General features: G+C 49.2%; 2 protein-coding genes across 4 annotated transcripts; both read right to left on the minus strand.

Moving 5' to 3' along the window:
• Positions 1 to 8491: 8491 nt before the first annotated feature.
• Positions 8492 to 13807, minus strand: LOC141469132 (cytochrome P450 2C19-like). Of its 2 annotated transcripts, XM_074154474.1 has the most exons (9): positions 13628 to 13807; positions 13117 to 13279; positions 12477 to 12626; positions 12011 to 12171; positions 11697 to 11873; positions 11039 to 11180; positions 10430 to 10617; positions 9801 to 9942; positions 8492 to 9087 (listed from the first exon to the last, which is right to left on the minus strand). In XM_074154474.1, exons 1-9 carry the CDS (start codon positions 13805 to 13807, stop codon positions 8906 to 8908), a joined length of 1485 nt encoding a protein of 494 aa, XP_074010575.1. In that variant the 3' UTR covers positions 8492 to 8905. The 2 variants fall into 2 exon arrangements, with proteins under 2 accessions (XP_074010575.1, XP_074010576.1); XM_074154475.1 differs by lacking the exon at positions 11697 to 11873 and having other exon boundaries at positions 8499 to 9087.
• Positions 13808 to 16694: 2887 nt separating this feature from the next.
• LOC141469137 (cytochrome P450 2C19-like) lies at positions 16695 to 21179 on the minus strand. 2 transcript variants are annotated; one of them, XM_074154483.1, is made up of 9 exons: positions 21000 to 21179; positions 20489 to 20651; positions 19953 to 20102; positions 19487 to 19647; positions 19177 to 19353; positions 18590 to 18731; positions 18219 to 18406; positions 17590 to 17731; positions 16695 to 16876 (listed from the first exon to the last, which is right to left on the minus strand). In XM_074154483.1, exons 1-9 carry the CDS (start codon positions 21177 to 21179, stop codon positions 16695 to 16697), a joined length of 1485 nt encoding a protein of 494 aa, XP_074010584.1. The 2 variants fall into 2 exon arrangements, with proteins under 2 accessions (XP_074010584.1, XP_074010585.1); XM_074154484.1 differs by lacking the exon at positions 19177 to 19353.
• Positions 21180 to 21386: the final 207 nt, after the last annotated feature.

The following is a 21386-nucleotide window of genomic DNA, read 5'->3' on the forward strand; positions in this document are numbered from 1 at the left end:
GTTTGTGTCTACTGCTAACAGCGGGTGGGATTCACTCTCTGCAGGAAGCGACTTTCCCCCGAGCCTTTAGCTTTGTCTTGGCTTTTGCAATCAAGAGGGCATTTAGGAAGTGGGGCAGAGGAACAAGTTGATCAGCCAAAGGACTACGTCATGGTGTTTCATGTTCTGCACTCATGCTTTAGTGGGCTGGGGTGCAGATCTACAGAGATAAACATTAGGGATCTGGGAATTAGTCCATAAGTAGGCTTCAAAAGAGGAGGCTCATTTACTACACTACAGGGTATGGCCTTCAGCAGCAGGTCCCAAAGACCCTTGGACGTGAAACTCCTGTGCAAAGGACAGCAGGATGAGCATGAGGCAGATGTTCCTTACTGCAGAGTTGTGGTTCGCGCTCTCACTGTGGCAGCAAAATGTCCAGTAGCTAAGGCAGCACCTCGAATGCTTTTCTTCTTCTTTCTGTCCACTGCTTGATGTCTACCCTGCTCGCTAAGGATCACGTCTGTGTTCTTTCCACAACACATACCCAGTTCATGCATGTCCCACTACCCAGAACATTTCCTGTGTGTGGGAGGGTGGGTCGCAGCCATTCAAACCATCGTGGTGACTGAATTTTCTCCCAGCTGTTCCCAAAGGCAAAACAGCGATGGACATGAAGAAAGGAATAAGCATCCCCGAGTAGCCTCCTGCACTGGCGTATCACGGCTGGAATGAGCCTGGAGGCTGGCAGTCAAGTCACCAGTTGGACATCATTTCCAAAATGAGGACGAGAAGCCTTCAGTCATGCAGAGAGTTTCAGTCCAAAGCAATGTTGAAATACTAGAAAAGATGCAGCACAAGTGAGGCTGGTAGAAAAGGGGAGGTAAAATGGAAGGTGGAATATGAACTGGAGTCACAGCTCTTAGAGGACAAACACAGACGTTTGCAATTGTAGTGAGATTGGTTCTTGCTGTGTGCGTGATCTCCTTGTTGTACGTGTAAAGATCTTTTGCAGGCTTATACCTTCCCTGCTGTTCAACTACCGTGTTCCCGTAATGTCTCTTTCCACACTGCCTGCCTGCCACCAGCGCTGTGTGACGTGGCCAGTCCTCATTTTCTCTGCTTATTTTCAGAAACAGGACTTCATTTTCCAGGGAGCACCCAAGGACCGTCCAGTCACTGCATGTGAGAAGCTGGAGGGACCGTCCATTGTCTGCCAGGAGGTTCTTCATCTTTTACACACACGAGTACCCAGTGGTACAGCACGCTTCAAAGAAGGATGTTTCAGACCGGAGAGGCTCGTCGGTCTCGGCATCGAGCCAGCAGAAATCCTCTGCTTTGTCCTGGCCTTTCCAGTGAAGGTCCTCTGGCAGAGGAGGTGCGAGCCTTAGAAAGCAAAAGCAGGATTGCCCTCAGGCTGATTTGTGGTAGGTATTAAACACGCTTCTCGCAGCCAGGAGCGGTTTGCTGTGCTGTGGGGCAGGCAGAGAAGAGGCGGAGTGCCCAGAACCCCGAATCCCAGCTTCCCAGGCGCCTGCTAGACCTTGCCCCTGGCAGGGACCTGGCTCTATCAGGTGTGCTGGAACCCAGCCAGCTTGTCTGAGTCAGCCCAAGAGAAATGCCACCCTCTCTTCCTCTTTGCAGGTCCACAGATCGGTTCTTAGCAGGAAGAGAAACCCATCCTAAGAGGAGCTCCAGCCCTGGCATCGGGCAGCCTGCTGTTAACGCCTGCAGGGAATTCTAGGGGAGAAGAGCGAAATGGTGAGTTGGGAGATGTCCGGTCCAGTCGGTTGGGTCTTGTTGGGAAGGAAGTAGCAGGGGGAGGTCAGAGTGCAGGAGAGGTGAGGCCACGGGGACCGCTAAACTGTTGGATGAAAAGCTCCCCCAGAGCATTTAACCCTCCCGTTCTCTGCCCCGACCAGATGAATCAAGCTGGCCCCTTTGCTAGCTCTGCATTTCCTTATGGCAAAACCAACAGTTTCAGACACTTGCTTGGATTTTAGCATCTGCCCCAGCTTTTCTGTCCTGGAGGTATTGCCTGGTCTTAGGGCAGTTGGAGCAAAGAGGGGGCTTGTGCCCTGGATCATGCAGTGGGTCCTTCTTGAGGAGGTTTCCTGTCCTGGGAGATGGGACCTGCTGAAACACATGCTGTCTGTTTAGGAATGGCCAGGTGGGGGTGGCTGAGAGTGAAAGCTCCTTCCTCCCAGCAGCTAGCTGGCTCTGAGGCTAAACAACGTTCTCCTCTGAAATGTAATAATGAATAAATTCCATGAACATTCACTGAAAACACGCCACTCAAAGGATCTTGGATTGACAGCAGAGCTTGGGGAGTGCAGAACCAAGTTAGTTGTTAACAGTATACAAACAGAAATAATAGATTAGTGTCTTTGGTCTCTCTAACCTCTGTTGTTCTTCTTTCACTTCCCTATATTGGTCCCCTTGGAATCTCCCTTTTTCTCTCTTCCACAGCCCTTCCCAGTGAATGGCACGTAGCCTGTGCCGGCTCCATCCAAGAGCTGGCCAGATATTGCCCCTGGAGCTCTATAGGCACAGAAGAGGAGATGGTTCCTGCCCATGAGCAACCATGGTTTGAGCCAGTGCAAGAACAGCTGGGGGAAAGGGAGTGTTATCTGTGTGTTGGAGAGTTGATGATGAGAGGTGGAAGCACCAGTGGTAAATCTGACAAGCAAATCCAGACCATCTGATCGCTGGACGCGTGTGTTAACTGCATTCATCCATCTCCCCTCTGCTGCCTTCAGCGACAGGCTCTCTGTACTGAGCCCCTGGGGCCCAGTGATGCTGATTTTGGTTGGGGAAGAGGCCTTGTCTCCTTGTGGTCCCTCCTGTTTCCAGGTCTGCAGGATGCTACAAGTTATTGAGTGGCAAAAAGGGAGAGGGAAAGGTTGCAACGTTCATTTTTTACCTCAGCTGCAGTATAAGGCTTTTTCTCACCCAAGATGTGCTCCTGGCAGACAGTAGATGCTGTAGTTAATGCTGCTGGGAAACCTACCTGACTCACTGGCACTCAGAGCCCTATAAACGTTACTCTGGAGTAGTCAGGGAGACCTATGAGCAAAAGCAGGGGCAATGCAGATGCAGAAAGATAGCACAATATTGAATTGCATTCACTTTACGTTTAGAAATTTCAGAGCAATGGTCAGGTGTTTTAATGTCCTCTTCTTTCTTTTTTTGAAGTAAATAAATTTAAGTCAATAGTCATTTTCATGGAAAGGACATCCTCGTCTCTCGTGACACGGCTAGCATACAAATTTGCACACTGATCCATTTTTGCAAGTGACTTGAGACAGTGTCTTTAAGCCATTGTACAGCTGAGAGAAACAGCCTATTTCTCATTGTCTTGCTATGGCTTTCTGTATTTGCTTGCTAGCAGGGTAGGCTCTGCAGTTTCCAAATACCATGGTCTTAGGATATTCCAAATCCTGCATTTTGTAATTAAAGGCAGTCAGAGGAGAACACAAATGCCCACTGCCCTGCAAGTCACCTGTTAGAGATTTAAGTGCAGAACCAGGCTTGTTCTTTAAATAAGGGCTTACTTATACAGTCTGTCTGCTAGTGTCCCACCTTAAGAAGCTAAGTATTTAATGCTGGCTGGAACTGTGATTGAATAGGAAAAACATTTCTACTCAGATTAAGGGCTACCAGTCAGGTTAATGTGAATAATAGACCTGTTCCTAGCCGGCGACTTACATTTGTAAATGGTCAGTTGCACACACAAATACAGTTTCACAAATAACTTGAGCACAGAAAGGTGACCATATGTAAATGCCTTATTTATGTGGCTCCTTCTGTTCAAACTTTCACTTAACCTGCATGCACAATCCTAGAAATAATAATGAAGTCCATTAAGTGCACTGTCCTTAACCAAGAAGAAGGAAATAAAATACAAGCTTCAGAGAAGAGGCAGATATGAAAATCCAAGCTCAAACATTAACAGGTCAGCTGTTCACAAAGGCGTGTTTCAGTAAGTTCAAGGAAGGCACAAATTGGAAAATTTGGGTGAGAACTGTCTCTGCTGTATTTCATGCCCAGCTGGCAGCCTGGCTGCAGCAATACCCTGGGTGCACCTCTAAGGAATTTGAAAGAGATCCTTTTCACTCGGTGAGTCGTTGACAGCCTTGTCTGCAAGCTCAGAGGCATTTCCCAACATCTGTGGTCCCATAAGCTGAGCTGTTCAAAGATTACACTCCCAGTACAGTGCCCCCAGCTTGCTTATAAAGGCCACGCTTCTCAACAAGCCTCTGGATGGTGTCTGTAATGGGAGGATGAATTCTGGATCTTTCAGTAAGTTCCTCCCCTCTGACTTTTCTGTGAATTACGGTCCTCGACGCACAGTGATGTGCCCCGCTCCTAGACTGCAGGACTTGGGCTGAGCCAAGTCTCTCATAGCTTGCTTGCATTTTGAGCCTTTCTTCTCCATAACCTGCAGTATCCAGACTTTTATTGGCAAATTTTCACTGCGTTGACCTCCTTGTTCTGAAGTAATCAGGCCTTCCTCAGTGCATGGCGGCAGAACTTCCCCGCAGTCAGAAAAAGGACAATTTTTAGCCAGCTGCCTCTCCACTGGCTTTTTGTGGATGCAAAGCGAAGCTCTTCCAGCCTTTCCAGAACACTGGAGCTTCAGTTCCAAGGGAAACCTCAGCGGTTTCGCTCTTTCACTGCAGTTTATTTAATTCTTAGATGTTTCTGGGACTGGCTGGAGCTCACCATGTGATGGACTCAGTATTGCTTCAAGCAGTAGAGCTGCACCAGCAAAGGAGGTTAAGAGCAGCTTTTAGCTGTCTCCAAGCCTCTTTCTGTGTTCCTCCAGGATGGCAGAGTCTCTATATCCCAGCTGACAGACGGACAACACATCTAGCAGGGACTGTTCTGAATACTTCCCTTCCTATGCGTGGAAACAATTTAGTCAGGAAGGAATTAATCATTTTCTATCATTTTCTATCATTTTCAGCTGTCCTCAAATCAACAGGAGCAGGCACATGTCATTAGTTTGGGGCTGGAAGGCTGCAGGGGCAGGTCCTTGCTGTTTGACAAGCCATCACTGTACTTCATCTCCTAAGACACGGTGGGGTTAAACAGCCTTACTCTTTCTCACTGGGGAGCTGTCAGGGTAAATGAATTAAATGATAAGGCCATGACCACTCTAAGGCCCTGTATGGTATAAACAATTTGGGCAAAACAGTTCATGTTTCCTCATATCACTTTCTCGAATAGCATGACACGGGTTTTGTTTTCTCTGGAGTAACGAGCATGACTTCCCTGTTCAGCTCAAATGAATATATTCTCATGCCATCGTTTCCAGTCACTTCAGAAGCTCCCCTTCCCACTCCCATGCCTGACCAGGGGCATCTCCCAGATGCTAATACTCAGTTCTGTTTCCCTTCATCATTTTTTTTTATTTCTCTGCAGGCGGAAACAACGTCTTTCTCACCGTTTTACAGCTCAGCTGTCAATTCAGTAAGTACACTGCATAGGATGAAGATGAACTGACTGCTCGCCATCGTGTTATCTGTAGGAGCTGGGGGATGGGATTCTGGAAGAGAACTTGCTGCTTTTATGGGTGAGCATTGATGCGGAACTTCTGACAGACTGTCCTAATGCTGCTGACGTTATATTGTAGCAGTAAAGGCAGGTGAGATGCTTAAAGTCCCCAGAGTCCTGCATTTGTGCCTGTTTTCCTGTTTGTTTAGAAATGAGCAGATCCGGGTAGAGGTGACTTTGCTAAGCCCTTAGTGCAGCTGAGCTTTCTTCCTGCTCCTTTCACCAAAGGGATTTCATTTCTCTTCTCTCCCAGTGAGAGAGGATGTGACGAGGGGGGCAGGCCATTAGCCATCACAGCAGTTACCAGAGGGGTCCTTTGAGATGTCCTGACACTCACTTAAGATACATTGCAATGCCTAGAAAAAGCCAAAGGGTTTTGGTTTGGGTCTTGCGACTGCTCACTTAGCCTCTTTCCTTGTTTGCTTTTCATAAAACATTTTTTTTGGTACATGTTCTATAACCATCTTATTCCTAGACTTTCACACAAACATCTGAAAGGACAACTGTCCGGGCAGATTGTTCTTCTGCGGTAAGAGTTTGTTTTGTTAATTGATGCAATTGATTATGTGGAATGTCTTCCCTCTGAAATCAAATCTCTGCTTCCCTTTTCCATCCCAGCTGGCTGGATGCCACTGTTTTGATCCAGGGCTGCAGTTTTATTCCTCAGCATTGTCTTTTCTTGCTGTTGTATGGTAGCCACTCGCTCAAGTACTATGCCCAGTGTTTAAGGATCACACCGCGTGCATTTGACCTGACTGTCTTTCTTTGTAAGTCAGTATGAGCCCTGGGTGGTTGGAGTGGCTGCAGGGATACCCAGCATTCTGGCCTTGGCCCTTGCAGTCGTCTTGGCGGTGGTCTGTGTCCTCCAGTGGAAGAACTACATCTGGAATCAGGTAACTACATCTGGAATCAGGTAACTACATCTGGAATCAGGTAAATACCTCCCACCTCCTGGGTGCCTTGATTTCTCTGTAGTTGTTGTTGGTTAACATTATGTTTGTTTTTTTTCTGGAAGTAAATGTGAAAGCGAGGGTTTTCCCCTGTGCTAAAACACCAGACAGAATTTGGATGTTCTAATAAGGGGAACACTCAGGCACTGAGATTTCCCCTCTGCGAGGATGGGCAGGCATCAAGTGCACCCTGTGATTGTTCTAACTGAAAGAGCATTTTGGCATCCAGCTTAGAATATGTTGGGTATTATCCCCAATATTATCCCCTGTGTGGTTATTTACCCCCTGAGTATGTCCTGAGTTCTGGAGCTGGTTAGTAACACATTTTCTCGCTGCCCTGTGCTTCTTATGCAATTGTGTGTGGCTGGATGTTGTTTGTCACTGTTCTGTTTATTGCTTCAGACCCATCAACATTCCAATGGGCGGGAAGAACATGAATATGAATCGTCCCCTCCCGGATCTCCAGATGTAAGTCACCTCTTAACTGATTGTCAACATAGCACAGACGCTGCTGAGTTGGTTACTAAATGCAGGGCTGGCTTCAAGGGTAGCCCTGGACTAATAGAGAGCTGTGGTGGGTTGACCCTGGCTGGACACCAGGTGGCCACCAAAGCTGCTTTGTCACTCCCCCTGCTCACTGGACAGGGGAGAGAAAGTGTAACGAAAGACTCATGGGTTGAGATAAGGATCATTCACCAGTTACCATCACGGGCAAAATAGACTTGACTTGGTGAAAGTAGTTTTATTAATTAGCAATCAAATCAGAGGTTTGTGGTTGCACATCTGTCCGTTTGACGCACTCCTAGATGAGAGGCCAGCAATGGTTTGCCCTTGCTTTAGGGTACACAGGCATGAAAGCTGCATTCTGCAGGGGCAAAAATGGAGGGAGAAGGAGGGATGGACCTGCAATGTAAGCAAATATGATATTTTCCTCAAAATACTGCCAAACATTTCCAAAGAGCAGTGGAAATTCTTGTATCCTCTGCAGTACTCACAAGGTCTCTGAGTACCTTGTGACTACCATCACAGATATTATATTTTGCCTCCAGGACTTTTATATGACCATGATGGAAGGGGCAACAAATACCTATGTAAATGAAGATCAAGACAAACACCGCAAACCGAACATCCAAACACAAGCAAAGCCTGTGAGGCCAAATAAGCCCAGGAGAGAGCCACCTGTGATGGACTCCATTTATGAAAACCATTCACCCTATCACTGAAAGAAAAGCACCAAATAGTGGCTGGGACCAGAAATAACAGACGCGATCCTTTTCCCGGACACCAGGGGTCACATGGTTGCAGTTTATGAACAAGAGAGTTTTCTCTTTGTGCATCCATGAAATTCTATGGAGGAGAGGACAAAGAGACTTTGAATGGGCAAAGAACTTGTTTGCAATGATGCCTCGGAGATGGGGAAGCACAATGAAGTTCCCTTGGAGTACCCAAGTTCTCTGGGAGAGATGGTTTTGCTCTCCTCCTAAATTTAAGTTCATTCCTTATAATAAATAAGATCTAAATCCTTGCAGTGATACTGCTGGTAGAAAAGAGAGCCACAGAGTTGTTTGGAGTCCCCATCACTCAGGTGCCTGAGCTTCTGGCAACAGCCTGAAAAGAAGGGGACGCGCTCTTCTTTTCATTAAGCAGAAGGAGTCCAGACCAGAAGTAAGCTGAAGTGATAAACCCAAGAAAGCTGGAAGGAGAATGCAATTCATGGGGATTAGAAGCCCTAAGAATGGCAGAAAGAGCTGCTGATGGCCCCCAGGCTGCAGGACCCCCTTTCCCTCCCACACCATGAGCCATCCTGTCTGGTGGTTGTGCTGTGACTGGCCAGGGGCTCCTTGCAGGCAGCAGCACTGTGTCCAGTGGCTGAAGAAAGCAGGACCCTTGCCCCGGGAAGGACAGCCCTTCCCACAGGGCACTGACCACAAGTGCTGCAGATGTACTCTGCAGTGGAGCAGCAGATGGGGCACTGACCCAACCCAAAGAAAATGATGGCTCAAATCATCATTAATGAAATTTTCTTTATTGGGTCATTAATGTACACACATGCAGTGCTATCCATCTGCCCGTCCTGCTACTCTTGGTGGGACATGTGCTGCGGGAGAAGCAGGTCGTGGGCAGCCATGGGAGCTGTGTTTGTGAGAAAATCAGCACTTAGATGCAGCCATTGCGCTTGGGTGGCGAGTGGAAGGAGCATCAGGGCAAGAGGCTGCAGTGTCACCCAGGGCTTCCCTGTGATGTGGTGGAGCAGTTCCAGGAGGCCTTGAAGGTGCCTACTCTGTGCATGTGCCTGTGTTTGGGCTCTCTTCCTGGAGGCCCTGGGAAGGTGGGCCAACGCTTCTGTCATGGGTTTTAGTAAGGGAGACGTAAAGGAGCAGCCAGGCTCAGGATGCTGTAGAAAGAGGTTCTTGTGCTGTTCAGCGGGGGATAGCACAGAGCTGGTAGACAGGAGGTACATTGCCTGTCCCACTCAGTGTTGGGGTTATGCTGAGTTCCTGGGTGTCAACGACAGGCTTCAAGGTAAAGTTCTGCAAGATGATGGCCACGAGTAGGAATATCTCCATGCGTGCCAGGCCCTCTCCGGGACATATTCGCTTCCCTGGAAGTGAAAACAGCAAACAGCGCTCAACAGGCGTTGCTGAGTGGATCGGAGTTTGTATTAAGCAGATATTTTATGAGGGTTTATTTCCCAGATCCAGCTGCAGCAGCGAGATGACTGTCAGGCTTACTAAGGACATTTGCAAGAGAAGAGTTTGTTGGAGTAAGACGGACCGTCAGCCATGGCAGTTTGGTTGGGTGTGTGAAGGAAGAACAAGAGCAGGAGAAGTCCTGAACGTGGAGGGTGCATCAGAGAGGGCAAGATGAGCGAGAGTAAGGTGACCTAAAGCACAGGTGAGAAAAGGGAGGGAAGGTGCTCTTGGTAGGTGAGTGGTTGCACGTAGCCTGAGAGGTACCTAGAGGTGCTGGGGAAAGTGCAACTACCGCAGAAAGACGGGTTGGTTAAGGATGACTTTGGTGGTTGTGTAGGAAGGTGAGAAGCATTTTAGAAGGTGTCAGTGGGTCCCATTCGCATCACTGCATCGGCAAGTGCCAGGAGGAGGTTTTGAGAAGCCACCAGGCCTGAACCAGATGGGAGATGCAGCTGGGGAAGGGAGCAGCAGGGAGGAGTTATCCAGAGAGCAGTGAGCCCGAAGGAAGCCCTGGTGGAACCACACGCTGGCAAGAGGGAGTGTGTGTTCTAGGGAAAGGCTGGGTGGTCCCCAGAGAAGGAGGTTGACAGAGAGAGGAAGAGAGAGAAAGCCTGTGCTTTACCTGCTGAGAAGGGCACAAAGAACTCGCTCTTCCTAAAGGTGCCGTTCTCGTTCAAGAAATGTCCAGGGTTGAACTCATGTGGGTTTGGAAACTCTTTACTGTCGTGGAGGACAGAAGTGAGGACTGGATAGATTGTGGTGCCCTGAGGTGACACAAGGAGAAGAGCAGAATATGAAGGGGAAGCAAGTTGGACCACTTAATCCGACTGCCTGGCAAGTTCAGGCTGAGCTTCCCAGCACAGTGCAGTAGTGCCTTTTGTTTCCCTTGGGAGGAGCCTGCCCTTGGGGAGGCAGCTTTAGGGAGACCCTGCTCAACATTAGAGCAGGGACAGTTGTTGGCTGCTCTTCCTGAAGAGTCTCTCTCACTTTCAGACCATTTATCCTCCCCTTGCTCTGGTCATCTTGGGACATTCCACCTAATTCTTCCTCTTTCTTAGTGTTCCACCATAATGAACTTGTAGATGTTCTTCTTTTGTGCAAGCCCCAAAAAGCAAAATGACCCAAGGTTGTGGAAATGAAGCTCTTTTCCCCTCTCCTGGCAAAATTCTCCTGCCATGATCCACTTCCTTCCCTCTTCCTGACCAGCCATTGATGGGGGCATGGGGTTAATAATCCAGCTTGCCCACTAACCTTGGGAATGACGTACTCTCTGAAGCGGAGGTCTTTGGTGACAGCGCGAGGGACACTCAGGGGGATGAGGGAGATGAAGCGCTGGATTTCGTGGACCACCGCATCTGTGTAGGGCATCTGGGGCCGGTCAGCCACACAAGGTTTTCGGGATCGTCCTACTACCCTGTCGATCTCTTCTTGAACTTTCTCTGTCATGAGAGGCACAAACCATAAATTGGGTAAATAAACCCAAACCTCCCTAAAGACGTTGCCCTAAGCTGCCCACAAATCACACATCACAGCTGACAAGAGCATTGATGTTGGTTTTGGTGTTGACTAGAACACAGCTCCACTGTGGCCCATGGAAAGAACATCCTTCTAGGGACTTGGCTAACTAGGAGTCCTGGGAGATAAAGGTGTGAACACAGACAAGTCCTTGGCCATAAGGGGAGTGCAGCTTATAAAGATGCTAGTGAAGCTGAGGGACCTCTAATGGCCACCCTGGGGAATGATGGTGCAAGGATTTTGCCCTTTTGGGTATAATATGAGAGCACAAGAGAAGAAAAGTTGGAAGGAGGACATATACGCAGCCCAGGGGAACAGGTAGAGAGTAAGAGGTCACAGATGTACCTTGTATCTTTGGGTATTTGAGAAGCAGCAGAAGCCCATATCTCACAGTGGTGCTCGTGGTCTCAGTTCCGGCAATGAACAAGTCGAAGGTGCTGGTTATCAGGTTCTTCATGTGGAAACTGGAATTGGGATTGTCTTTCTCCTAGGTAGAAAAGTCTGGTCTGTTTCTCTGGCTGAGCTGAGAAAAGTGGCCCTTTCTTGTGTCATCCCAGGCCTTCCTTTTCTCCTAGAGGTGCTGCATTTCTCTGCTAAGGTGCAGCAGCTACCTGGGACATTGCAATACCATCTTTGTGCATTAAGCTCAACCCCCAGGACACCTTTCAAGCTGTGCACTGAATTGTATGTAGCTGCCTGGTTGCTCTCACTGTGCTGACTGCTTTCCAGTGAAAGAACTGCAAGACCAGACCATAAATGTCCCTGTGTTTCAGTGAGAGCACATGGAGGTCTTGCTGTCCAAGCAGCTGCAGGTGATGGCTGGTGAGTGTGCAGACCCAGAGCTATAAGTTCTGGCACAGGCAACATCTGGGTTATTATTGGGTCTTCCCACCACACAGCCCAGCTGCCTGGGAAGGGATCATCCCGATGTCTGTGTTACTTAGGAGAGGGAAGGGGCTCATCGTAGGTGTGTCTGGTGATGAGCTGTGTGCTGTCTCCTTACCTCCTGCATTTTGCTGAGGAAGCAGTCGATGAAATCCTGAGGGGAGCTGGGATCTAGGGAGGCTTGGTGTGTCTTAACCTCCTCTGACACAAAGGCTTTCAGAGCATCAATTTCTTTGAATATTTTGTTGTGTGGTCCAGGCAAGTAATCCAGGATATTTGAGAACATCTGGTAGAGCTATAAGGAAAGAAACAGGAAGGTCCCTCGCATGACCATTGCCCCATCCTTTGATATTAGCAAATCGTCTAGGAAGGCCACAAGCCTCCAGCTCCAGTGGGAGAATGTTGGCACTGTGAAATGGCTATTGAAGGTACCTGTCCCCAGTGGGAGTTCATCATCTCAAAGATGTTGTTCATGTTGTTCATCAGGGCCAGGAACTTCTTGTCTTTATAGTCATATCGTCTCCCAAAGACGATGGAGCATATGATGTTGGAGATAGCACAGCTCAGCTTGAAGGTTGGGTCAAAGGGAGCTCCTGTGATTTCAGAAAAGTTACAAAGCATAAAAAACCCCCGAACCCCAACTATGGCTACTTATGGCTGCTCTGTGTAACCTGCGCTCTGGTTTTTAGGGGAAATACCAGAGCATAGTCTCTGAGTGACACAGAAGTGTCCTCCAAAAAGAACGGTATGTGATCACGAAATTATTTACTGTTGTGAATGAAGGGCAGCTGGTGCATGGACAAAACACATGCAAACTTCAAGCCTAAGCTCCAGGCATGGGATCCCTTGATACGATCCTTTTTTTGCAACTGTAAGCTATATTAACAGTGGAGCATACCCTTTGTTTTGTTGATCTCTTCTAGCAAGTGCTCAGTTTCCTCATGGATCCTCTCTTCAATGCTCCTCTTCCCCATTCCAAAGTTACGCAGAGTGGTGAGAGCAAAACGCCGGACTTGTAACCACTCCTCATTGTTGCTAAAAATAATCCCTGCAGAGGAAGAAGGAAGAGGGAGGACCTGGTTTTGGTGTGCAGGGTGGGAGATGAACAGACAGTGAATGCTGTCCCCAGAGAGCACTGACATGGTCATGTCATAGAGTACTGTGTTTTGGAGGCAAGCTGTGGAGGAGGAACTGTAGTCCAACTGCCAGCTTTTGGCCTTCTCCACCACATACCCAACCTCCATGTGAACAATTTATCACTCATATCTGCACGTGATATCACTTGCTGCAGCTGGTGGCTGTTGCCGCTTGCCCATCACTGCCTATCACTGAGATCAATCTGACTCCTTCCATGCTTCCTGCTTTGAGTGGTGGAAGGCAGCAATTACAACATACCTATTCTGGCTTCCCTTCTCCAGGTCAGATCCTCTCACTTAAAGCAGTCTCACCTCAGGCATGGTACATTCCATCCCTAATCTGCCAAACACACCCTCAGCCCTTCCCTGCTCCTCAGAAGGAACCCCAGTCAGCAAACGTACCTAATCCATTGTTGGCCCTGTCTCCTAATGGCATGTGTCCTCTGGCAGCAAACTCGTCCGCGCGATCAATCAAGGCTTCTTTCACCACATCATGTCCGTACAGCACCACCACTGGGTCAGAGCCCAGGTGCACTGTGAACACTGGTCCGTACTCTTCACTGAGCTGTGAAAATGCAAGACAGAGCATGGCCATGGGGCAGAGAGGGAGGAGGAGCTGAAAAGTGGCCCTGCTGCTGCATCCCGCTGCAGGCAGTGCAGCTTCACAGACCAGCAACATCAAGGTCTGGACCTCTCATGATAAATGTGGGTGTGGAGAGGGTTCCCAGCCACCAGGCGCTGATCAACAATGGCAACAGCAGTGAGGGGGAGCAGCTGAGATCCTCATGGCTTTTCTGCTCCTCTGGGACTGCCAGTCATCAAGCTATGGCCACAGGTTGTCCCCATGCACAGGTCCCACACGTTCCCTGCCCACAGAAGCAAAAAAGAGAGGAGAAGAAGAAAGCAGCCTTACCTTCTGGAGAGTTTTGGCCAAGTCCTTTGGTTTCACCTGCAGCACATTACCTAGGATGGGAAGGGGAGCTGGTCCTGGAGGCATCTTCCCCTTTCCAGACCTCCCTTTCCATGCTGCGATGGAGAGCAGGCAAGCAACGCAAACCAGGAGGACAACAGTGGCTGCTCCCAGGAGCTCCATTTCCTTCCACGGTTCAGGAGGGAGTGACTCTGGCTGCCGCAGCCTGAGTTTATATACTGAAGGGCTTTGTTAGCTATGGTAGCTATGCTAGCTCAACAGCAGGTTTGGGGTCACGTGGCTGAGTTAGTCAATATTAGTCGTCAATCATTTGTTAGACTGCCCTGTGTTATGAAACTGGGACTTCTCTCAGTGTTAATTGGCCATCAAAGACATGCCTTATCTCAGATAACTGCAGAAGCCAACTGAGGTAAAGAAACGTATAGTGTGTTCATCAGACTTGTTTTGGGTCACCTAAAATTTATTGTTAAAGAGATCACACTAGGGTCGCAATCTTCTACTGAGGAGCTCCTGTAAATTTACTGTCCCAAAAGCATCTTCGAAGCACTTCGGTGCTATTTGGGTTTTCTGTTCTTCGGTATTAGTTGTACAAGCTCTCAGTGGGGTGAGCCATCTGTGCTTGTTCCTGAAGTCTTCCTGACGTACACAGTGGAGCTCGCACTGTGTGTGACGTGCCAAAGAACATACTGAGGTGTTCTCCTCGGTGTACAGCAATTGCCTCAGTCTCTCTCCCTAGAGGTGTCTGGCCTCACAAGAGAGGAAAGTATAAAATATCCATCTGGCGAAGGCAGAAAGGTCTCCAGACATCACAATAGACAAGAAAGGACTTGCTGGGAAAGATAAGAAAAAGACAAAAGAGAAGGGGACTAGACCTTGGGACTCCGACCTCTGTGAGGTCTCCTAGAGGAAAGAGTGAGAGAAGCATATAGAGAAGAGAGAGATCAAGAACTTGAGAGGGTTTCTGGGCAATGGCTTTCCAAGCTGAGAGAGAGCTGCACTGGGTATAGCTTAGTGTAACCTGGCAACTAGTCCTTTCAATGACCAAAGAAGCCCACCCAAGCTACTGCGGGAAGCTGGCACGTACAAGTTTTATTGATGTCTGACTCCGACATGAGGAACTGCTCCCCTAGAAGGGCCAGAGTTGCTCTGGTAGAGCGCAGAGCATGTCTGGTGTGTTGCAAGGACATCCAAAAGAGCCGGAGCCTTCCTGCCCAAGATTACACCAGGGTCTGTGTACCTGTGACGTCCCAACAGCAGTGGCAATGGCAGGTTGAAAGGTGTCGTGGTTCAGGCCAAATTGACCTATGACATTGACAGAAGCTCTCCCCCTGCTTCTCGCTCCCAGGAGAAGAGGAGGAGAGATAAAGAGATTTACAAGTTTAGGAGGAACTAAGCTACTTTAATGAAATAGTAAAAATAAAAAGGAAATGATGAAATAGATACAATATATACAAAACCGTATCAAGCTGCCAGGATGACGTCACAGGCAGACACTGGAGAAGTTCCCGACTGGACTAAGAGAGGGATGGGAATTGTATTCCACCTCAGGAGTGAGGAACACATGGATTGGAATGAATAGACAGGGTCCTCTTCGGATGTTGTCCATTAAAGAAAAGAGAGCTGACCGTTTGATCCCTCAGCTTTGCTACTGAGCATGGGGCAGATGAGATGGAATAGCCCTGATGGTCAATTTTGGGTCCCCTGTCTCGTCCGCTCCTCCCTGCAGGTGGGACCCCTCCAGGCTGTGGCACTGCCAGTGCTCAGCTTGTTCAGTCTGGCCATATCCCCCTGTCTCTCTTCAGCTGTGACACCTCAACAGAAGTTTCTGTAGCTTCCCCATGAGTTTGTAAGTCCTCCTTGCTCTCTTGCACAGGTGCAATAATTGGCTAGTTGTTCTTTTTAAATGTCATTTCACTTCTTAAAGACCCATACTTGACACTTTTGTGGAAAAACTGAATATCCCACAAGTTTGGGCTAGTTACTTATCTGCTGACCTGACCTCCTGCATCAGCTCAGATGTTGCCAGGACAGTTCATGGGAGTTCATGTAGCTCTGGGATCTTCCACATGGTGAAAGCGGAGTTCATGGGAGTTTGCCTTGCTACATGAGGTCTCTCTGCTGCCAGAGTTCATTACCTTCCCTGTGCAGTTCCCTTTTTCCTGGGGACAAGGGCTTACTTCTTATCTCTGCCTCACAGGTTGCAACATACTTTGGACAAAAGCCCTGGCACTAGGCATACTTTCAAGATTTCTCATTCTTATTGGGATAAAATCACTATATTCCAAATATTCCAACCACCCTGGCAGGCACACTGGGGATTTTCAAGGGAGGAAACCCCATAAGACTAGTCACTCAGAAAGAAATTCTTGTGGATTGGCAGCCCCAAGGAAGGCAGAGAGAGCTGCTGACGGCCCCCAGGCTGCAGGACCCCCTTTCCTTCCCACACCATGAGCCATCCTGTCTGGTGGTTGTGCTGTGACTGGCCAGGGGCTCCTTGCAGGCAGCAGCACTGTGTCCAGTGGCTGAAGAAAGCAGGACCCTTGCCCCGGGAAGGACAGCCCTTCCCACAGGGCACTGACCACAGGTGCTGTAAATGGGGCGCTGACCCAACCCAAAGTAAATGATGGCTCAAATCATCATTAATGAAATTTTCTTTATTGGGTCATTAATGTACACACATGCAGTGCTATCCATCTGCCCGTCCTGCTGCTCTTGGTGGGACATGTGCTGCGGGAGAAGCAGGTCGTGGGCAGCCATGGGAGCTGTGTTTGTGAGAAAATCAGCACTTAGATGCAGCCATTGCGCTCGGGTGGCGAGTGGAAGGAGCATCAGGGCAAGAGGCTGCAGTGTCACCCAGGGCTTCCCTGTGATGTGGTGGAGCAGTTCCAGGAGGCCTTGAAGGTGCCTACTCTGTGCATGTGCCTGTGTTTGGGCTCTCTTCCTGGAGGCCCTGGGAAGGTGGGCCAACGCTTCTGTCATGGGTTTTAGTAAGGGAGACGTAAAGGAGCAGCCAGGCTCAGGATGCTGTAGAAAGAGGTTCTTGTGCTGTTCAGCGGGGGATAGCACAGAGCTGGTAGACAGGAGGTATATTGCCTGTCCCACTCAGTGTTGGGGTTATGCTGAGTTCCTGGGTGTCAACGACAGGCTTCAAGGTAAAGTTCTGCAAGATGATGGCCACGAGTAGGAATATCTCCATGCGTGCCAGGCCCTCTCCGGGACATATTCGCTTCCCTGGAAGTGAAAACAGCAAACAGCGCTCAACAGGCGTTGCTGAGTGGATCGGAGTTTGTATTAAGCAGATATTTTAGGAGGGTTTATTTCCCAGATCCAGCTGCAGCAGCGAGATGACTGTCAGGCTTACTAAGGACATTTGCAAGAGAAGAGTTTGTTGGAGTAAGACGGACCGTCAGCCATGGCAGTTTGGTTGGGTGTGTGAAGGAAGAACAAGAGCAGGAGAAGTCCTGAACGTGGAGGGTGCATCAGAGAGGGCAAGATGAGCGAGAGTAAGGTGACCTAAAGCACAGGTGAGAAAAGGGAGGGAAGGTGCTCTTGGTAGGTGAGTGGTTGCACGTAGCCTGAGAGGTACCTAGAGGTGCTGGGGAAAGTGCAGCTACCGCAGAAAGACGGGTTGGTTAAGGATGACTTTGGTGGTTGTGTAGGAAGGTGAGAAGCATTTTAGAAGGTGTCAGTGGGTCCCATTCGCATCACTGCATCGGCAAGTGCCAGGAGGAGGTTTTGAGAAGCCACCAGGCCTGAACCAGATGGGAGATGCAGCTGGGGAAGGGAGCAGCAGGGAGGAGTTATCCAGAGAGCAGTGAGCCCGAAGGAAGCCCTGGTGGAACCACACGCTGGCAAGAGGGAGTGTGTGTTCTAGGGAAAGGCTGGGTGGTCCCCAGAGAAGGAGGTTGACAGAGAGAGGAAGAGAGAGAAAGCCTGTGCTTTACCTGCTGAGAAGGGCACGAAGAACTCGCTCTTCCTAAAGGTGCCGTTCTCGTTCAAGAAATGTCCAGGGTTGAACTCATGTGGGTTTGGAAACTCTTTACTGTCGTGGAGGACAGAAGTGAGGACTGGATAGATTGTGGTGCCCTGAGGTGACACAAGGAGAAGAGCAGAATATGAAGGGGAAGCAAGTTGGACCACTTAATCCGACTGCCTGGCAAGTTCAGGCTGAGCTTCCCAGCACAGTGCAGTAGTGCCTTTTGTTTCCCTTGGGAGGAGCCTGCCCTTGGGGAGGCAGCTTTAGGGAGACCCTGCTCAACATTAGAGCAGGGACAGTTGTTGGCTGCTCTTCCTGAAGAGTCTCTCTCACTTTCAGACCATTTATCCTCCCCTTGCTCTGGTCATCTTGGGACATTCCACCTAATTCTTCCTCTTTCTTAGTGTTCCACCATAATGAACTTGTAGATGTTCTTCTTTTGTGCAAGCCCCAAGAAGCAAAATGACCCAAGGTTGTGGAAATGAAGCTCTTTTCCCCTCTCCTGGCAAAATTCTCCTGCCATGGTCCACTTCCTTCCCTCTTCCTGACCAGCCATTGATGGGGGCATGGGGTTAATAATCCAGCTTGCCCACTAACCTTGGGAATGACGTACTCTCTGAAGCGGAGGTCTTTGGTGACAGCGCGAGGGACACTCAGGGGGATGAGGGAGATGAAGCGCTGGATTTCGTGGACCACCGCATCTGTGTAGGGCATCTGGGGCCGGTCAGCCACACACGGTTTTCGGGATCGTCCTACTACCCTGTCGATCTCTTCTTGAACTTTCTCTGTCATGAGAGGCACAAACCATAAATTGGGTAAATAAACCCAAACCTCCCTAAAGACGTTGCCCTAAGCTGCCATTTGGGTATAATACAAGAGAAAGAGGACAGAAGCTGGAAGAAGAATGTGATGTTATTCAGAAACGCAGCCCAGGGGAACAGGTAGAGAGTAAGAGGTCACAGACGTACCTTGTATCTTTGGGTATTTGAGAAGCAGCAGAAGCCCATATCTCACAGTGGTGCTCGTGGTCTCAGTTCCGGCAAGAAACAAGTCAAAGCCACTGGTTATCAGGTTCTTCAAGTGGAAACTGGAATTGGGATTGTCTTTCTCCTAGGTAGAAAAGTCTGGGCTGTTTCTCTGGCTGAGCTGAGAAAAGTGGCCCTTTCTTGTGTCATCCCAGGCCTTCCTTTTCTCCTAGAGGTGCTGCATTTCTCTACTAAGATGAGCAGCTACCTGGGGCATATCTGCCTGGTTGCCCTCACTGTACCAACTGCTTTCCAGTGAAAGAACTGCAAGACCAGACCATAAATGTCCCTGTGTTTCGGTGAGAGCACATGGAGGTCTTGCTGTCCAAGCAGCTGCAGGTGATGGCTGGTGAGTGTGCAGACCCAGAGCTATAAGTTCTGGCACAGGCAACATCTGGGTTATTATTGGGTCTTCCCACCACACAGCCCAGCTGCCTGGGAAGGGATCATCCCGATGTCTGTGTTACTTAGGAGAGGGAAGGGGCTCATCGTAGGTGTGTCTGGTGATGAGCTGTGTGCTGTCTCCTTACCTCCTGCATTTTGCTGAGGAAGCAGTCGATGAAATCCTGAGGGGAGCTGGGATCTAGGGAGGCTTGGTGTGTCTTAACCTCCTCTGACACAAAGGCTTTCAGAGCATCAAATTCTTTGAATATTTTGTTGTGTGGTCCAGGCAAGTAATCCAGGATATTTGAGAACATCTGGTAGAGCTGGAAAGAAACAGGAAGGTCCCTCACATGACCATTGCCCCATCCTTTGATATTAGCAAATCGTCTAGGAAGGCCACAAGCCTCCAGCTCCAGTGGGAGAATGTTGGCACTGTGAAATGGCTATTGAAGGTACCTGTCCCCAGTGGGAGTTCATCATCTCAAAGATGTTGTTCATGTTGTTCATCAGGGCCAGGAACTTCTTGTCTTTATAGTCATATCGTCTCCCAAAGACGATGGAGCATATGATGTTGGAGATAGCACAGCTCAGCTTGAAGGTTGGGTCAAAGGGAGCTCCTGTGATTTCAGAAAAGTTACAAAGCATAAAAAACCCCCGAACCCCAACTATGGCTACTTATGGCTGCTCTGTGTAACCTGCGCTCTGTTTTTTAGGGGAAATACCAGAGCATAGTCTCTGAGTGACACAGAAGGGTCCTCCAAAAAGAACGGTATGTGATCACGAAATTATTTACTGATGTGAATGAAGGGCAGCTGGTGCATGGACAAAACACATGCAAACTTCAAGCCTAAGCTCCAGGCACGGGATCCCTTGATACGATCCTTTTTTTGCAACTGTAAGCTATATTAACAGTGGAGCATACCCTTTGTTTTGTTGATCTCTTCTAGCAAGTGCTCAGTTTCCTCATGGATCCTCTCTTCAATGCTCCTCTTCCCCATTCCAAAGTTACGCAGAGTGGTGAGAGCAAAACGCCGGACTTGTAACCACTCCTCATTGTTGCTAAAAACAATCCCTGCAGAGGAAGAAGGAAGAGGGAGGACCTGGTTTGGGTGTGCAGGGTGGGAGATGAACAGAGATTCACAGAGACAGTGAATGCTGTCCCCAGAGAGCACTGACATGGTCATGTCATAGAGTACTGTGTTTTGGAGGCAAGCTGTGGAGGAGGAACTGTAGTCCAACTGCCAGCTTTTGGCCTTCTCCACCACATACCCAACCTCCTCCTCTTTGGGTGGTGGAAGGCAGCAAGTAAAACCTACTTTGGCTTCCCTTCTCCACCACCTGAAGCCCACCATCTCTGCACAGTCTCACCTCAGGCATGGTACATTCCATCCCTAATCTGCCAAACACACCCTCAGCCCTTCCCTGCTCCTCAGAAGGAACTCCAGTCAGCAAACGTACCTAATCCATTGTTGGCCCTGTCTCCTATTGGCATGTGTCCTCTGGCAGCAAACTCGTCCGCGCGATCAATCAAGGCTTCTTTCACCACATCATGTCCGTACAGCACCACCACTGGGTCAGAGCCCAGGTGCACTGTGAACACTGGTCCGTACTCTTCACTGAGCTGTGAAAATGCAAGACAGAGCATGGCCATGGGGCAGAGAGGGAGGAGGAGCTGAAAAGTGGCCCTGCTGCTGCATCCCGCTGCAGGCAGTGCAGCTTCACAGACCAGCAACATCAAGGTCTGGACCTCTCATGATAAATGTGGGTGTGGAGAGGGTTCCCAGCCACCAGGCGCTGATCAACAATGGCAACAGCAGTGAGGGGGAGCAGCTGAGATCCTCATGGCTTTTCTGCTCCTCTGGGACTGCCAGTCATCAAGCTATGGCCACAGGTTGTCCCCATGCACAGGTCCCACACGTTCCCTGCCCACAGAAGCAAAAAAGAGAGGAGAAGAAGAAAGCAGCCTTACCTTCTGGAGAGTTTTGGCCAAGTCCTTTGGTTTCACCTGCAGCACATTACCTAGGATGGGAAGGGGAGCTGGTCCTGGAGGCATCTTCCCCTTTCCAGACCTCCCTTTCCATGCTGCGATGGAGAGCAGGCAAGCAACGCAAACCAGGAGGACAACAGCGGCTGCTCCCAGGAGCTCCATTTCCTTCCACGGTTCAGGAGGGAGTGACTCTGGCTGCTGCAGCCTGAGTTTATATACTGAAGGGCTTTGTTAGCTATGGTAGCTATGCTAGCTCAACAGCAGGTTTGGGGTCACGTGGCTGAGTTAGTCAATATTAGTCGTCAATCATTTGTTAGACTGCCCTGTGTTATGAAACTGGGACTTCTCTCAGTGTTAATTGGCCATCAA

This window comes from Numenius arquata, chromosome 10 (assembly GCF_964106895.1).
Source record: "Numenius arquata chromosome 10, bNumArq3.hap1.1, whole genome shotgun sequence".
NCBI lineage: Eukaryota > Metazoa > Chordata > Aves > Charadriiformes > Scolopacidae > Numenius > Numenius arquata.

Bases quoted from the DNA above. Each gene is read 5' to 3' on its own strand.
- LOC141469132 (XM_074154474.1), bottom strand. From the start codon at position 13,807: ATGGAGCTCCTGGGAGCAGCCACTGTTGTCCTCCTGGTTTGCGTTGCT. The intron at 12,172-12,476 runs GTATGCTCCACT...CTGAAATCACAG, and splicing joins AGAGATCAACAAAACAAAGG to GAGCTCCCTTTGACCCAACC. The intron at 11,181-11,696 runs GTAAGGAGACAG...TTTTCTACCTAG, and splicing joins TCCTCAGCAAAATGCAGGAG to GAGAAAGACAATCCCAATTC.
- LOC141469137 (XM_074154483.1), bottom strand. From the start codon at position 21,179: ATGGAGCTCCTGGGAGCAGCCGCTGTTGTCCTCCTGGTTTGCGTTGCT. The intron at 19,648-19,952 runs GTATGCTCCACT...CTGAAATCACAG, and splicing joins AGAGATCAACAAAACAAAGG to GAGCTCCCTTTGACCCAACC. The intron at 17,732-18,218 runs GTTAGTGGGCAA...GTGTCACCTCAG, and splicing joins GAGAGTACGTCATTCCCAAG to GGCACCACAATCTATCCAGT.